Here is a 17,850-nt window from a genome sequence, read left to right as displayed (position 1 = left end):
TCCACTATTTTCTTTGTAGAACTTGTTCCAATGTATTCAGAATATGACATTGAAGTGTTTTTACCATAGGAATTTGGAGTATTGGTATGGCAAACTTCTGTAAAATGTCTATTTAGTTCACTATATATCACATTTTGAAGCTGCATAAAATAAATCAAATTGTTATCAAATCATGCCACAATATTTATTGAATTATTGTTATGTACCCATTGTATGACTTTGGATGTTTGCATCACTTACAATTGCCAAATCTATTAGCACAGCCATTTTCTGCATCTCACCCACTATCATGATGTCTGCTTGCTTCAGTTTGTTTATTTATGTCTATATCTGGAGGTCCCACTGAGCTTTATTGGTGTCCACCACGCCACCATTTTTTCACATTTGTGGTTTATTCACATTCGGTGTCCAGCTCATATGTTGCATATATTCCTGTATGTGATCTTGTAAATGTTCCTTGCATATGTTCCTGTATTTTATCTGCTATTTTAATGTCTGTTTCAGTGTATACTTGCCTGCTAGCATCTTCATGGTCTCCCTTGTAGTTGGCGTTAAATTTCTGGATTGGTGAAATAACATTTTGATTTCTTTTTAAAGGATCTCAGAGGCTTCTTTAAACAGTTTGCATCTTGGGTCCCTTATGGTGTGATACAACCCTGCTTCCATTGACCTAGTGCTTAGTGCTTCATCTTGTGCTGCCATGATTAGGGCCTCTGTGCTGTCCTTCAGTCCTGCCTTTTCCAGCCATTGGAAGAATTGTCCTCTGCTATGTGTTGGTGGTACCTTCCATAGAGGCTTATCCTTCCATGGCACCTCCTCTGCTTACATGGTGAACATGTTCCCCATCTGACTGAGGCAATCCTCAATTACCCTGCTCTTATCACTTTTACTATTTGTACCATCAGCCAACCACCCTTTTCCCGTCCAAATAACATTCCCATGCTCTTGCTGTAGATCCTGGTAAAGTGCATCATTGAATCAATGTCTTTTTCTGTTTTGGCATACAGCTTGATGTTATCCATGTACAGGAGGTTGACAATAGTTCTACTGATTCTGTACCCATACCGACTCTTATTGTTGATCTGGCTGAGCAGATTCAGGCCTATGCAGAACAGCAGTGAGGCCAGGGGAAGCTATGTTCTTCATGTTTCTGACCTACTCTTGGACATCCACTTTTGTAATGCTGACTCTTTCCTGCTCTTAGAGATCGTGGTGCTCTGCTTTGAGATCTGTTAACCACTGGGTGGATCCATAGTTGGGGTCATGTTGCACTGCACCTGAAAGCATACTTTGGTTGGTTCACTGGTGAAGAGGGCATTTAGTCTTTTGGCTGCTGCTTTTTTTGTATATCTTGAAGTCTTGGTGCCAGTGCTGTTAAACTTTGTTTAGCAAACTGTATAGCCTAATTTATGGGCTGCCTAATGTATTTATTCTGTAGCTAAACCCCTTCTTTGATTTTTATGCCCTTCTGGAGCTCTGTAAATTTTCTGATTTACTTTTGAGTTGTCCTTTTACCTTGGTCTTTTTTTCCAAAGAGGACAGTGGGAGTGGCATGTGGCTTGTTTTTTTTTTTTTTAGAGCCTAGGGAGCATGAATATTGCAGTGGCATATAGCAGTCATCAGCTGGGGACCGCCAGTCTGTTTCGTTCCTTTAACCCCAGTACATCTCCTGGTGGAGAAGTGATGGTAGGCATCATTCCCTGCCACCCTTTGCTTACACCCTAGGTATGACTTGGTTCGCAACTCCTATGCTTCCTCCTTAGCCATAACCAGAAACTAATTTTCGCTGCCTCTTCAGCCAGATACTTGACAGCTCTCCAAATATATCCCATGTCACAGACCAGATGAAAGGTTAAAGAGTCGACAAACCCCACCTATCACAAAGGTCACCAACCAGCCTCCCTGCATTTGGCTGCCAGGTCGGAGTACTTAGAACACTTCTACTTCTAAGCATGAAGTCTTTCAGTCAGGATTTAGTCCTCATCACAGTACAGACACAGCACTGATTAAAGCAGTTAATTACCTATTGTTGGCTTCTGACCAAGGTAGAGTCTCTTTGTTTATGTTGCTTGATCTGAGTGCCGCATTTCACACCATAGATCACATTTTACTAGATAGACTAGAAAGTGTTGTTGGGATTAGGGGAACACCCCTTTTCTGGTTATAATCTTATCTAGCCAATGGCTATTTCTAGGGCCTCTGCTTTTTTCTTTATATATGCTACCTCTAGGTAACGTTGTATATAAACATTGTGCTAATTTGTGTGCTTTGGTTTGTCTTGTTGGATTATCATCTGGTTGGTTACTTGAGTTCACTTACTTTTGTCTTAGATTCTGTGAAATTCAAGGCTTGTATAAACCTAGTTGTTAGTTGCTTGGTAGCGGTAATTACTCTTGTTAGCTGATAGTTGCTTGTTAGCTGTAAGACACATGTCTGTAGCGGTAATCAACATTTGGGGAAAGTTTGGTGGTGTTCTCAATCAGTTCATCTACATCTCACCTACAGGACTTCACAAACTCAGCTAAGTATCTTCTCATATTATCTCTATCCTTTATCTCATACATCCACAAATCAAGCATCTGAAATGTGCTTCACAATTCCTGTCTACATATCCCACAGATCTCCTCGATGCAATCATAGATGTTGAAATCTCAGCAACCTCACTGACTCACACAACGCTCCACACCATCGCATATTGTGGTGGCAGGAGGGCTTTGGAACTGCCAATCTGCTGTCTAGAAGGCTGACTTCATCTCAGCATTAGCATTCCTCCACTTCCTACACTTCCTGGCTCTAACTGAAACATGGCTCACCCCTGAGAACTCGGCGAGTCTGGCTGCCCTGTCCTCTGCCTTTTCATTTACCGAGGATTCTCGGCAGGGGTGGTGGCACAGGTTTACTAATTTCTCGAGAATGGCATTTCACTCCACTTTCCTTCTCTACACTTTCCATCTTCTCTTTTGAATTTCATGCTATTACAGTGTCTTTCCCCACCAAACGTCTTATCATTGTCATCTACCACCCTCCAGGTTCCCTAGATCATGTCATTGATGAGCTCGACATCCTTCTGAGTCAATTCCCCATTGAAGGAAATCCACTCATTCTCCTTGGTGACGTCAACCTTCCATCAGACAAGCTGCATTCCTCCTGCATCCTTCCACTGTTGACAACATTTGACCTCACCCTCAACCACTCTCCTCCAACTCACAAAGCGGGCAATGTTCTGGACCTGATGTTCACCTGTACCACCACAACATCGGACATCGCAGTCACCCCCCCCTCCACCTCTCGGACCATCATTTTCTATCCTTCTCTCTCTCCCTTCCTTCTCTTTCCATCCAGTCCTCTCCAACATGTTCCTCCTCCCTCTGTCGCAATCACCTTCTTTGAGGAGAAGGTTGCAGCAATCCACCAGTCCTTTTCCTCTGTTCCCACCCCTCCAACCAATGTGCATTCCCCAACATCCAACTCTCTGACTTCTTTTTCTCCTCTCTCCACAGATGAAATTCTTCAACTCCTGACTTCCAGCAATCCGACTATATGACTGCTGGATCCAATTCCTTCTGCTCTGTTCCAGAAAATCGCAAGAGATCTGCTTCCTTTCATCTCTGTCATCAACAACTCCTTATCTTCTGCATACATGCCTACTACAGGGTGGTACCAAACCTCAAGAAGGCCACACTTGACAGCTCCAGCATTACCAACTACAGACCGGTATCACTTCTCTCTTTCCTCTCAAAAGCCCTTGAATAAGCAGTTTATAATCAATTGTTTCTTTTTCTCACCCATAACCAGCTGCATGATCCCAATCGACACATTCTACAGAAACTGCCCTCATAGCAGTGACTGAGAAACTTAATGCTGCGAAAGCTGCCAAACTGTCATCTGTTTTGATTCTTCTAGACCTTTCAGCAGCCGTTGACACAGTGAACCACAACATTCTTCTCTCTGTTCTTTGCAGGCTTGGTGTGACTGGCTCTACTTGGAGATGGTTTCAGTTCTATCTGGATGGACGGTCCTATCAGTTGACATGGAGAGGATCCACATCCAAACCGTGTAGATTCTCCACTGGTGTTCCACAAGGCTCAGTATTGGGCCCCTTTCTCATCTCTTTGTATACTCGTTCTCTTGGTGATGTAATATCTTCTCATGGTTTCTCCTACCACTGCTATGCTGATGACACTCAATTATTTCTTTTTTTCCACCCTCTGATACGCAGGTCTCCAGACGTATCTCGGCATGCTTGACTGACATCGCATCATGGATGACAGCCCACCACTTGAAGCTCAACCCCAGTAAAACCGAATTTCTGTTCATCCCAGGTACTCCCAACCCTTACCATGACCTCACTGTTTCCTTTGAGAACTCACTGGTATCACCATCCGAAGCTGCCCGTAGCCTGGACGTAACTTTGGACAACCAGTTGTCGTTCTCAGATCATGTTTCTAATCTAACCCAGTCTTGAAGATTCCTCCTTTGTAACATATGAAGGATTCAACCCTTTCTTTCACAGGAAGCTACCCAGGTGCTTGTGCAGTCTCTTGTGATCTCAAAGCTAGACTACTGCAACTCGCTACTTGCTGGTCTTCCTCTAAGAGCCATCAAACCTCTACAACTTGTCCAGAATGCAGCAGCACAACTGGTCTTCAATCTTCCGAAGTTCACACGTTACTCCCTTCATTGGCTCCCTGTAGCTGCACACATCAGATTTAAAACCTTGATGCTTGCCTACAAAACCAAAAATGGACCAGCCCCTTCATACATGAGGTCAATGGTCAAAGCCTGATCTGTACCTCGAGTACTTCGAACCTGAAGTACGGCTCGGCTTGAAATATCTTGCTTCAGGTCTCATGGACAACAAGCATCGAGACTATTTTCTGTCCTGGCTTCAAGATGGTGGAATGAACTCCCACTTGCTGTCCGGACAGCAGAGTCCTTTGCAGTCTTCAAACGCAGATTGAAGACCCATCTATTTGCAGAATATTTAAAGGACAACTGACACTGCTCCCATATTGACTGACTAATTTAGTACTTATTGTAGGGCATTGTTTATGTTCTTTAACAAACTCTAGCACTTATTGTTTATAGCACTTATCATTGTTTAAGATAGACCTTATGTATTTTGCACTTCTAGGTATCAGCATTCATCCCTGTATTCTATAGTATTCTAGTTCATTGGTATGTTTAATTCTAGCCTACTGTACTGTACTTGGATATATTCTATGAGTAAATGACAAAGTACTTTTGTAAGACGCTCTGGATAAGAGTGTCTGCTAAATGCCGTAAATATAAATGTAGTTTCCACTGCTATGCGGATTATACTCAGCCAAACCAGAGGATGTATATCATCTTAGTATTACTGAGGAGTATTTAAAGGATGTCAGCACTGGAGGTTGAGAAGTTTTCTCTCACTTAATCCTGACAAAACAGAGGTGCTTCTGTTAGGCCTACAGACAGCTAGGTCCTCGCTCTCTAATTAATCAATGAGCCTCAATGATCTCCCAATCACATCTTCTTTAACAATTAAAGATCTTGGAGAGATTATGAATCCCAGTCTCTCGTTCGAAGATCATGTAAAAATTTCTTGGACAGCCTTTCTCCACCTCAGGAACATTGCAAAGATTAGGAACATACTCTCTTCACATGATGCAGGAAAACTATTCGCTTCCTCTGGCTTGGTGGTGCTGAGATGTGATAGACTCAGACTGTTGAAACAGCCGTAGTTGCAAGTGGAACAACCATATACCAGAGTCTCGCTCTCTCACTGCGTCCTTAGTAGTCTGGTCATTCTGTAACGTTGAGCGATTACGAGGCGGACGCATATGCTGAGAAGAGTGATTTATTATGAGCAAATCCACAGTTGTAATCATTTGAACAGTCCAGGGTCACAGAGCCAACATGCAGAGTTTGGGAATACACAGCTAACAGAAAAGAAACTAAACACACGATGAGTTACACTGTGTATGACTATGTATGTGACAAATACACCAAACTTGAAACTTGAAGCTTGCAAAAACAAAGAGGCTAGGAAAAAAGAAAGGATAGAATAAACATGAGGCTAGGAAACATGAACATCTAGGAATTACAAACAAAGGCTAGGATATTAGACACAGAAGGTATTATACACATGTGGAGACTTGGATTAACAATTACAAGCAAACACACAGGAAACAAGGCATGGTTTACATACACAAGGTATTGAGTCACAGGTGAAAACTAATGAAAACAGTGAAAACTAAAACAGACTGGAACAGGAATGGAGAAAATTAAACAACATGAGACAGGGAAATCATGGAGACAGGGATGCTAGGAGGTGCCAACTGTGACAATTGGCTCCCAGTAAAATTTCATATTGATTATAAAATACTTCTAATGACCTACAATGCACCGAATGTTCTTGTCCCACAGTACCTTAGCGACATCCTAGTCCATTACAAGACACCATGTCTGCTTAGAACAAAAGGTGCAGGCTTACTAGTATCAAGAATTACTCTACCACAGGGGCCAGAGCTTTTTCCTATAAACCGCCCATACTATGCAGTAACCCATCTTAGGTAAAGATGTAGATCTGGGGCTACACGGGCATTGAGAGTTATGGTAAACTGGGATGCTACGATGCTTTCACTTCACCTACCTTTTGTCACTCAAGTTTGTTGACTGAAAGCAGCATAGTGCTGAAGTTCCAGGGTGCCCTCATGCCTATGTCCTTCTGGCTTTATCCTTTTAGCTGTGCTGCCTTAGCTAGATCTTGCAGGAGGCCATCTTTGCACAGTTCCTTAATTTACACAACTTTGTACCTGGACATGCCTAATAATCTATTCTCTGTTTCTGCTGAGGTGCACATACCCCTGATGTCATATTGTTACTGATCCTCAACATGACTCAGCTGCCATGGCTCCTCCCACCACCCCCTGATGACCCTCTGCCCACCGCACCTACATCCCAGCCAACTACGTTGTCTCTAACAATCTTTCTCATACAAGATCAGTTCACACAAACACAAACCAGACTGGAACATCTAGAAAACTGGACATAATAGACATTCTTTACTTATTTCTTTATTTTTTACTTTCTCACTATCTGTTTTTTATTATTTATATTGTTTCTATTGTAGTGTTTGTTGTTGGCCAGAGGAGGATGTGCCCCCCCACCCCCTTAAGTCTTGGTTCCTCTCAAGGTTTCTTCCTCATGTTCTAGGGAGTTTTTCCTTACCACTGTTACTCTTTGCTTGCTCACTGGGAGCTTGAACTCTGACATGTGTTAAGTTGCTTTGTGACAATGGCTGTTGTAAAAAGTGCTTATATAAATAAATTTGACTTTTTGACTTGACTCTTCACAGTAGTCACTGGGTCCATGAGAAAAATTATATTTCTCAAAGTTTTCCCATAATGCCAAAACAATTCCATTACCTCATAAATGTAGGACCCCTTGCCTGTCACTAGTGCAACAGTTACTGTGTCATTTGTTCATAAATCAATATTAAAATCATATCATTTATGTGTTGTAAAAGCAATTGTCCATAATGTAAAAAAAAAAAATGCTATACCATTCAAGAGTAGTTGCTCTTATCTATCACCAGCTCAAGTTTAGTCACATTGTACTGTACATATTAAATCATATTAAAATCCTACTATCGATAACAGCGCTTTGAGACACTATCAGTAGCTATTTCTTAAATTTTCCCCATAATTCCAACCTAGTTCCACTACCACTAAGGGTAGGAAACCCTTGGCTCTCATGATTTTATTAATGGCCATCAGATTTTATTGTACCATATATTCATAAATCCATATTAGTCACATAAATATATTCATATCATAGTAGGCTGATTTTTGTTAGCTGTTTCTCAGAATTTTGAGATAATGCCAAAACAGTTTCACTACCACCCAAGAATGGTAGCCCTTCGCTATCATCAGTGTGGGTTTGGACAGATTCTACTATGTGATTTTGTCATAAATCAATTTAAAATTCCTAATATCTGCTTAACCAACACTTTTCTCATACTTTTTAAATTTAGGCCCTAAAGCATGGATAGCTTGACCGCGGTGGTGTGTAGTGTAGGAGTTTTTCTCTTGATACAGAATTGATACTTAATTTAGTTTGATACAATTTAAAAGTTAATGCCTTATATCATCTAGCTAGTCATCCAACAATATTTTGATCTTTAGAAATTCTTAATTTTTGTGTTAACAGTGTTTGCTGATATTATTATATATTATTATATTATTCTACTCTGCTGATTTAAATGACATTTAAATAATTGCTGGCTATTTCAAAGAAAACTAATAGTTTGTGATAGGTTGTATTTGGATGGTTGCTGAAACTGACTAAGTATCTCTCTCTCTCTCTCTCTCTCTCTCTCTCTCTCTCTCTCTCTCTCTCTCTCTATATATATATATATATATATATATATATATATATATATATACATATATAAATAAAACTGATCCTTTGGTGTGCTGGTATTCTGCATATTTGCCCAATTACTTTAATGGCTGAAGCCTGATATGCAGCTGCTATACAAACCATTGTTAAAATCTCATATTTGTTAAACTGCATATTGAAATGTATCTGTTGTCACAGTAAATAATGGACAAAGCTAGGGAACCTAGGATAGCTCAGGCATTATATTTAGTTATCGGTTCTTTGTTTAGGTAAAGGTGTATATTGCATGTGTTTGTTCCATATTTGTTATTATTCCTGTTAAAAAAAGGTCCATGATCGATAGGAAAGGTATGTAAAGAAATATAATACACAATAACATTATTACATATATGAATACTGTAATTTTAATTTTCAGAGACATGAATTAGTGCAAAAAATGTTATTTCTTGGAGACCTCTTCAGACAGCCAGTCCAACCCTTCATATAAACCTGTTCCATTTATTGCACAAGTTGACTGGATGTACCACTGGAGGGAGAAAAAGAGAAACAAGCATGTCAGTAACAGCTACTGCTGTAAATTTACATGAGTGTTTACAGCAATGTTATATCATCATCTTAGATAATATTCTCAGAAATTGCATCTACTCACAGTTCTTCCTGTCATTGTACGCAGTCCTAATCTTTCGGTCATCTCTTGGACTGGCATAGCTTTGGGTAAATCCTGCTTGTTAGCAAGAACCAGCAGAACTGCGTCCTTCAGTTCAACTTCCTCAAGCTAAAGAAGAAAAAAAGAATGAGGTTCATGCATTAGTTTTAGGAAATTAATGGAAACAAGTCACAATAACATCAACAGAATGAAGGATTCATGTACCATATTCTGCAGTTCTGAACTAGCTTGCTCAATGCGATCACAATCACTGCTGTCCACCACATAGATGAGGCCCTGTGGTACATGAAAACCGTCATTCAACTGAATTTATGTTTGACCTAATGTCTAAATATGACATCCAAGAATTAATAAATTAAACAGAATTCAGCTTCATCCTAAATTATATGTTGATAATTATTTTAATTACAAAGATTATATCAGTTACTTGGGTATTCGGATAGTAGTGCTTCCAGAGTCGTCTGATAATATCCTGGCCACCCACATCCCAGACTGTGAAAGAGATGTTCTTGTACTCAACTGTCTCAACATTAAAGCCTGTCCATATAAAAATATGTTGAAGAAACATTTTTGACAATTAGATTTTGGATAGCATGAATGAAAATATTTGCTTTATATCAGTGTTTATTTGTATGTGACTTTAAAACACTTATCTTACCAAGAGTTGGAATTGTTGTGACAATTTCACCCAGTTTGAGTTTGTAGAGGACAGTAGTCTTTCCAGCTGCATCTAAACCAACTAAGAGGAGGTACATTTATTTCACGTTATATTTTCAGCATACATCAACAGCTACCGGATAATTATTTCAGAAATGTAAATCTAATTTATAAAAAAATTAAATATTACTGTGTATTGGTTCCATAAAATAAAAAAAACATGATAGATTTTCTATAACTAAGAAGCTAGGTTAGCTAAATCTAAAAGATGAAATAAAATGAACTCACCCATAAGTAATCTTATTTCCTTCTTCCCAAATAGACGGGAAAATATGAAAGAGAATACAATACCCATCGCGAGACACTGTATTTTAAAGGTTGTAACAAGAAAGAGTTTTTGGTTGTTAGCTACAGAAAATAAAGTTGGAGCTCTCGTCCCTTTTCTTCACAAAAATCTGCTGGATATAGCTATTCCGACTGTTTATATAGTTACTGGTGTTCCTCGGAATACTTTCGGTTTTAGGTGACAACAGTGTACTCGCTACGTTGGACAAATACACGCTTATAAGATACGGAACGGAAGTTACTCTTCAGGCACATGTACCGTGTTCAAAATGACGAAAGTCTGAGTAGGTGTGTGGGTAGGATTTTGTACGTGCCTCGGTGTTTTTGTTGTGAAGTGCTAAAAACAACAATAACGGTAATAATCATCATCATTTAAGGCTTTCAGATATAGGTCTGGGAAAAAGGTAGGAGTTAGTCACATGGTTGAGGTCGTTATAAGAATGTTGTCAGTTTCTTTTCTTTTCTTTTTTTGAACGCTGTAGTGTCGCTCAGATTTTTTGTCCATAGTAATGTTATTACTTGTGGTCCCGTCTTTTTTGACTGATTATCTGGTATTCAGGCTTGTTAACGCTACACACCTATTGATAATTTCACAATATCTAGACACCGTTTATAGTCAAATTTTAGCAGGCCTATAAAATTTATAAAATAGCACGGATTAATAGACTAGTGCATTTCCATTATAATGAGGTCAATAGGATAGCGTGTTTGTTGCTAGGGGCAAAGCAATCTTTTGAAAAAGTGTCTAACGTATCTGCTGAGGAGAGGAAGCAAGTACGAGTGATGAAGAGATTTATTGCAACAGTCCAGGACAAACAGCAATATTTGAGGTATCAGAGGCAGGGCAAAAGCATTGTCAAAAACCAATCCGATATTCAAACAAACAAACAAGGTCCTATCAACAGGAAATGCTCCGTAACTTGGCTAAACACAAGAGACTTCGCATCGAGTATGAGCACAACAGAGCCGTATAAAGGAATTAATTAATGTCTTTCAGGTGCGGGGAAACGGCGTGTACACTGGATGCTGACCGATGGCGTCACAGATGGGGGATTCTGGGAGAGTTGAGTAATTTCCCCTTGAAAAAACCCTACTAGTACTACTACTACTACTACTAATAAAAACATTAATTTATTATTAGTACTAGTATTAGTCGATTGATTATTTTAACACAGATAAAGGTCACTTGCAATTATGAATGTGAACATTCAAAGCAAATCAAAACTAAATAAATCCAAATAGCATGGCTAGCATTAACATTAGCTGGCTAGATGACCTATCTAGCCACTTCTCTAGGATATTTTATTTTAGGCTTTATCTTCCATGTATAAAATTGGCTTATTGCATAAAGTGAACTTTTAATTATATTTATGATCAAAATTGCGTACTCACTTTCCATCAACCTTGTCAGATTTTTAATAATTAGGCAATGTCATGATCAGCTATGACCCTGAGGACCCTTTTTCCAAAACCTGGTCTTGGTGGATATAATAGTATGATATGTGGTCTGGTAAGTTTTCAATTTTTCATATTTTAAACTAATAATGTTGATATCACTGCAGTCAAAGCTTTAACATGTCAACACTGTCTTTCCATTATCTTAGTTAAGATTTGTATGCTAAATGTTGGCATTTTAGTTTATGCTCAGAAAAGCTCTCTAAAGTGCAGGGCTATGCAGAATGCAAGGCAGCAAGTAGATACATCCCCAGATAGTCCACTAGAGCAGAGTACAGAAGAGCCTAACATAAACAGATGTGCACTTGCTAGTGAGACGGAGAGAAGAAAATGGCATTCAAAGGAAATAACACCTTGGAAAATTAAACATTTAATGAAACAGTGAAACCAACTGAAAAAACAAAAATGGTAACAAAAGGAGAACATAATAATTGACAAATCAAATGACAAACAAAAAGAAGAGATAAAGCACAAGTAGACTCTCCTCAAACACAAACTGAAGGGATGATACCAGGAAGTCAACTTAGGAATCTAACATCAAGAGAGAAGAGCTGTTTTCTTCCACATCATTCTCTGCCCAGAACTTAATATGAAAAGCCAAACTCCTGTGGCTAAAGACAGGCAAATGTCAGATCAGCTAGTTGACAGCTGACATTATCAGGCAAGATTGTAAAGAAATATTACCTTCTTCATAAGCTCCACCAGTTTGGTTTGACTTGGTTTGACTTTCAAGTTACAAGTTGCTATGGCACCAGAGCAAGGTGGAATCACTGTTGAATAGAAGTAGTGGGAGCGAGTTCAAAAAGAAACAACTAGTGGGATTTGCTTAAATATGAAAAAGAACTGCTCCATCTATACAAGAAAAAAATTAGAAGTGAGACAACAACACGTCATTAGATCATAATCAAGCAAAAGCATACAGAAATTTAATTGAGACCTGCAAGGAGAACACATTCATCATTCATGTGATGTTTCAGAATTGTGAAAGTGCCAGTATGCCTTTGAAGTTCAAGCCTGGTATTTTTGCCAGAAGTTGCTGCAGTTGAATCTTAAAGCTGGATGTTACACTAAGGGTGAAAAAAAGCATTTTGCACAGTGTCGGAGTCTAAGAGACAAGATGCTGCAGCAATTTTTACATAGATCCATGCTTAAAAGATATTCAAATGAAAGTTCCATCAGTTAACACTGCATGCTTTTGATCAGTTGGTCCCAGTAAGCAGCATAAGAACAGGAAGAACGTCTTCCTCCTTTCTGAAATACCACCTGCACTGGGCTTTAGCAGAACCACATGGAATTATTTTCCAACATCCTATGGAAAGGGTGCCCCAAATGTCATTGAGGGAACAGAAAAAGAACCACAGACAAATTGATTCTGAGAGTATATGATGTGACAGGTGGAAAATAATTCTTTGACAAGATCTCAAACAGTCTGAATGGTCTTCACTTGTATTACACTGAGGAAAAAGATATGGAACATGCAACAATTCAGACAGGCTCTTTTGACAAGAAAAATACAACAGTTTATCCCACATCAAAATAGTGTCTGTCACAGACAGCTATCATGCTTTTACAGTGAGCCATTGAATTGCCAATGGTCTACCCCAGCTACTTTCCATTTATGTGGCTACACCGAAGAACAACAGACTAATGCAAGAGCCAGGAAGAAAAGTCCTTTTTCCATGTTGACAGAGGAGATGGGAGAGGAGATGCAGGAAATAAAAGACTTGATGTAAGAGGAAATAGAAGAGGAGCTGCTGAAAGGTCCTGAGGGCACTATAGTCAAAATAATGATTGGCAGGCCTAATTATGTGAAAACCGAAAGAAAAGATGTATATTATAAAAAATGAGAAATGATTTGCCAAGTTTCTTTAAAGAATCACAATAAAAAATATTTAAAATTCTAAACTTTACAGACATATTTTTCTTTGATTTTCCAGAGAGAAAAAATTTCAGAGAGAAACTTTTCTCCAGAGAAAAAAATAAAAATTTTCTTAGATTTTCCAGTGAGCTATTAGAAGCAGAAAGGACACCCACTGGAGTGATTCTGCAACTTACATGTAGTTACAGTTAAATATCTTTTTAAATATATTAGCTAGTTTTTTGGTCTGTTGTGAACTTGATGTCAGTTTTGCCTGACACCCTTATAGGCCATCAACAAAGGACCAAGTATTAAGGATTAATCAGGACCTTAAGGACCTTAATAAGGACCTTAAACACATTGAAACAGTGTTTCAAAGCATTGTAATCGCCCTAAACACTGTTACAGGGCAAGAGTTTCGACTAAAATGTAATGCATTATAAATGGTATATTTACATTGCTACTCTGTTCTTTACCTTTTAAACACATTGAAACAGCATTGTAATCGCCCTAAACACTGTTTCAGGGCAAGAGATTGTGTTTTAGACTAAAATGTAATGCATTATAAATGGAATCTTTACATTGCTACTCTGTTCTTTACCTTTTAAACACATTGAAACAGCATTGTAATCGCCCTAAACACTGTTTCAGGGCAAGAGATTGTGTTTTAGACTAAAATGTAATGCATTATAAATGGAATCTTTACACTGCTACTCTGTTCTTTACCTTTTATACATATTGAAACAGCATTGCAATCGCCCTAAACAATGTTTCAGGGCAAGAGATTGTGTTTTAGACTAAAATGTAATGCATTATAAATGGAATCTTTACATTGCTACTCTGTTCTTTATCTTTTAAACAGCATTGTAATCGCCCTAAACACTGTTTCAGGGCAAGAGATTGTGTTTTAGACTAAAATGTAATGCATTATAAATGGTAATCTTTACATTGCTACTCTGTTCTTTACCTTTTAAACACATTGAAACAGCGTTTCAAAGCATTGTAATCGCCCTAAACACTGTTTCAGGGCAAGAGATTGTGTTTTAGACTAAAATGTAATGCATTATAAATGGTATCTTTACATTGCTACTCTGTTCTTTACCTTTTAAACACATTGAAACAGCGTTTCAAAGCATTGTAATCGCCCTAAACACTGTTTCAGGGCAAGAGATTGTGTTTTAGACTAAAATGTAATGCATTATAAATGGAATCTTTACATTGCTACTCTGTTCTTTACCTTTTAAACACATTGAAACAGCATTGTAATCGCCCTAAACACTGTTTCAGGGCAAGAGATTGTGTTTTAGACTAAAATGTAATGCATTATAAATGGTAATCTTTACATTGCTACTCTGTTCTTTACCTTTTAAACACATTGAAACAGCATTGTAATCGCCCTAAACACTGTTTCAGGGCAAGAGATTGTGTTTTAGACTAAAATGTAATGCATTATAAATGGTATCTTTACATTGCTACTCTGTTCTTTACCTTTTAAACACATTGAAACAGCATTGTAATCGCCCTAAACACTGTTTCAGGGCAAGAGATTGTGTTTTAGACTAAAATGTAATGCATTATAAATGGTATCTTTACATTGCTACTCTGTTCTTTACCTTTTAAACACATTGAAAAAGCATTGTAATCGCCCTAAACACTGTTTCAGGGCAAGAGATTGTGTTTTAGACTACAATGTAATGCATTATAAATGGAATCTTTACATTGCTACTCTGTTCTTTACCTTTTATACATATTGAAACAGCATTGCAATCGCCCTAAACACTGTTTCAGGGCAAGAGATTGTGTTTTAGACTAAAATGTAATGCATTATAAATGGTATCTTTACATTGCTACTCTGTTCTTTACCTTTTAAACACATTGAAACAGCATTGTAATCGCCCTAAACACTGTTTCAGGGCAAGAGATTGTGTTTTAGACTAAAATGTAATGCATTATAAATGGAATCTTTACATTGCTACTCTGTTCTTTACCTTTTAAACACATTGAAACAGTTTTTCAAAGCATTGTAATCGCCCTAAACACTGTTTCAGGGCAAGAGATTGTGTTTTAGACTAAAATGTAATGCATTATAAATGGAATCTTTACATTGCTACTCTGTTCTTTACCTTTTAAACACATTGAAACAGCATTGTAATCGCCCTAAACACTGTTTCAGGGCAAGAGATTGTGTTTTAGACTAAAATGTAATGCATTATAAATGGAATCTTTACATTGCTACTCTGTTCTTTACCTTTTAAACACATTGAAACAGCATTGTAATCGCCCTAAACACTGTTTCAGGGCAAGAGATTGTGTTTTAGACTAAAATGTAATGCATTATAAATGGAATCTTACATTGCTACTCTGTTCTTTACCTTTTAACATATTGAAACAGCATTGTAATCGCCCTAAACACTGTTTCAGGGCAAGAGATTGTGTTTTAGACTAAAATGTAATGCATTATAAATGGAATCTTTACATTGCTACTCTGTTCTTTACCTTTTAAACATATTGAAACAGCATTGTAATCGCCCTAAACACTGTTTCAGGGCAAGAGATTGTGTTTTAGACTAAAATGTAATGCATTATAAATGGAATCTTTACATTGCTACTCTGTTCTTTACCTTTTAAACACATTGAAACAGCATTGTAATCGCCCTAAACACTGTTTCAGGGCAAGAGATTGTGTTTTAGACTAAAATGTAATGCATTATAAATGGAATCTTTACATTGCAACTCTGTTCTTTACCTTTTAAACACAATTGAAACAGCATTTCAAAGCATTGTAATCGCCCTAAACACTGTTTCAGGGCAAGAGATTGTGTTTTAGACTAAAATGTAATGCATTATAAATGGTATCTTTACATTGCTAGTCTGTTCTTTACCTTTTAAACATATTGAAACAGCATTGTAATCGCCCTAAACACTGTTTCAGGGCAAGAGATTGTGTTTTAGACTAAAATGTAATGCATTATAAATGGAATCTTTACATTGCTACTCTGTTCTTTACCTTTTAAACACATTGAAACAGCATTGTAATCGCCCTAAACACTGTTTCAGGGCAAGAGATTGTGTTTTAGACTAAAATGTAATGCATTATAAATGGTAATCTTTACATTGCTACTCTGTTCTTTACCTTTTAAACACATTGAAACAGCATTGTAATCGCCCTAAACACTGTTTCAGGGCAAGAGATTGTGTTTTAGACTAAAATGTAATGCATTATAAATGGAATCTTTACATTGCTACTCTGTTCTTTACCTTTTAAACACATTGAAACAGCGTTTCAAAGCATTGTAATCGCCCTAAACACTGTTTCAGGGCAAGAGATTGTGTTTTAGACTAAAATGTAATGCATTATAAATGGTATCTTTACATTGCTACTCTGTTCTTTACCTTTTAAACACATTGAAACAGCATTGTAATCGCCCTAAACACTGTTTCAGGGCAAGAGATTGTGTTTTAGACTAAAATGTAATGCATTATAAATGGAATCTTTACATTGCTACTCTGTTCTTTACCTTTTAAACACATTGAAACAGCATTTCAAAGCATTGTAATCGCCCTAAACACTGTTTCAGGGCAAGAGATTGTGTTTTAGACTAAAATGTAATGCATTATAAATGGAATCTTTACATTGCTAACTCTGTTCTTTACCTTTTAAACACATTGAAACAGCGTTTCAAAGCATTGTAATCGCCCTAAACACTGTTTCAGGGCAAGAGATTGTGTTTTAGACTAAAATGTAATGCATTATAAATGGAATCTTTACATTGCTACTCTGTTCTTTACCTTTTAAACACATTGAAACAGCATTGTATTCGCCCTAAACACTGTTTCAGGGCAAGAGATTGTGTTTTAGACTAAAATGTAATGCATTATAAATGGAATCTTTACATTGCAACTCTGTTCTTTACCTTTTAAACACATTGAAACAGCATTGTAATCACCCTAAACACTGTTTCAGGGCAAGAGATTGTGTTTTAGACTAAAATGTAATGCATTATAAATTGTATCTTTACATTGCTACTCTGTTCTTTACCTTTTAAACACATTGAAACTAGCATTGTAATCGCCCTAAACACTGTTTCAGGGCAAGAGATTGTGTTTTAGACTAAAATGTAATGCATTATAAATGGTATCTTTACATTGCTACTCTGTTCTTTACCTTTTAAACACATTGAAACAGCGTTTCAAGCATTGTAATCGCCCTAAACACTGTTTCAGGGCAAGAGATTGTGTTTTAGACTAAAATGTAATGCATTATAAATGGAATCTTTACATTGCTACTCTGTTCTTTACCTTTTAAACACATTGAAACAGCGTTTCCAAGCATTGTAATCGCCCTAAACACTGTTTCAGGGCAAGAGATTGTGTTTTAGACTAAAATGTAATGCATTATAAATGGTATCTTTACATTGCTACTCTGTTCTTTAGCTTTTAAACACATTGAAACAGCATTGTAATCGCCCTAAACACTGTTTCA

General features: G+C 37.6%; 1 protein-coding gene across 2 annotated transcripts; it reads right to left on the bottom strand.

Moving 5' to 3' along the window:
• Window positions 1-8,771: 8,771 nt before the first annotated feature.
• LOC113572485 (ADP-ribosylation factor 4-like) lies at window positions 8,772-10,244 on the bottom strand. Of its 2 annotated transcripts, none has more exons than XM_027002124.2 (6): window positions 9,998-10,244; window positions 9,711-9,791; window positions 9,480-9,544; window positions 9,257-9,328; window positions 9,035-9,160; window positions 8,772-8,911 (listed from the first exon to the last, which is right to left on the bottom strand). In XM_027002124.2, the coding sequence occupies exons 1-6, from the start codon at window positions 10,062-10,064 to the stop codon at window positions 8,825-8,827; spliced, it is 498 nt and encodes a 165-aa protein (XP_026857925.1). In that variant the 5' UTR covers window positions 10,065-10,244; the 3' UTR covers window positions 8,772-8,824. The 2 variants fall into 2 exon arrangements, with proteins under 2 accessions (XP_026857925.1, XP_026857924.1); XM_027002123.2 differs by having other exon boundaries at window positions 9,480-9,589; window positions 9,998-10,243.
• Window positions 10,245-17,850: the final 7,606 nt, after the last annotated feature.

This window comes from Electrophorus electricus, chromosome 20, assembly GCF_013358815.1.
Source record: "Electrophorus electricus isolate fEleEle1 chromosome 20, fEleEle1.pri, whole genome shotgun sequence".
NCBI lineage: Eukaryota > Metazoa > Chordata > Actinopteri > Gymnotiformes > Gymnotidae > Electrophorus > Electrophorus electricus.
The sequence above is the reverse complement of the archived record's forward strand: the minus strand, read 5'-3'. Positions and strand labels throughout refer to the sequence as shown.

Bases quoted from the DNA above. Each gene is read 5' to 3' on its own strand.
- LOC113572485 (XM_027002123.2), bottom strand. From the start codon at position 10,064: ATGGGTATTGTATTCTCTTTCATATTTTCCCGTCTATTTGGGAAGAAG. The intron at 9,590-9,710 runs GTAAGATAAGTG...TTATATGGACAG, and splicing joins CACAACAATTCCAACTCTTG to GCTTTAATGTTGAGACAGTT. The intron at 9,329-9,479 runs GTAACTGATATA...CATGTACCACAG, and splicing joins ACTACTATCCGAATACCCAA to GGCCTCATCTATGTGGTGGA.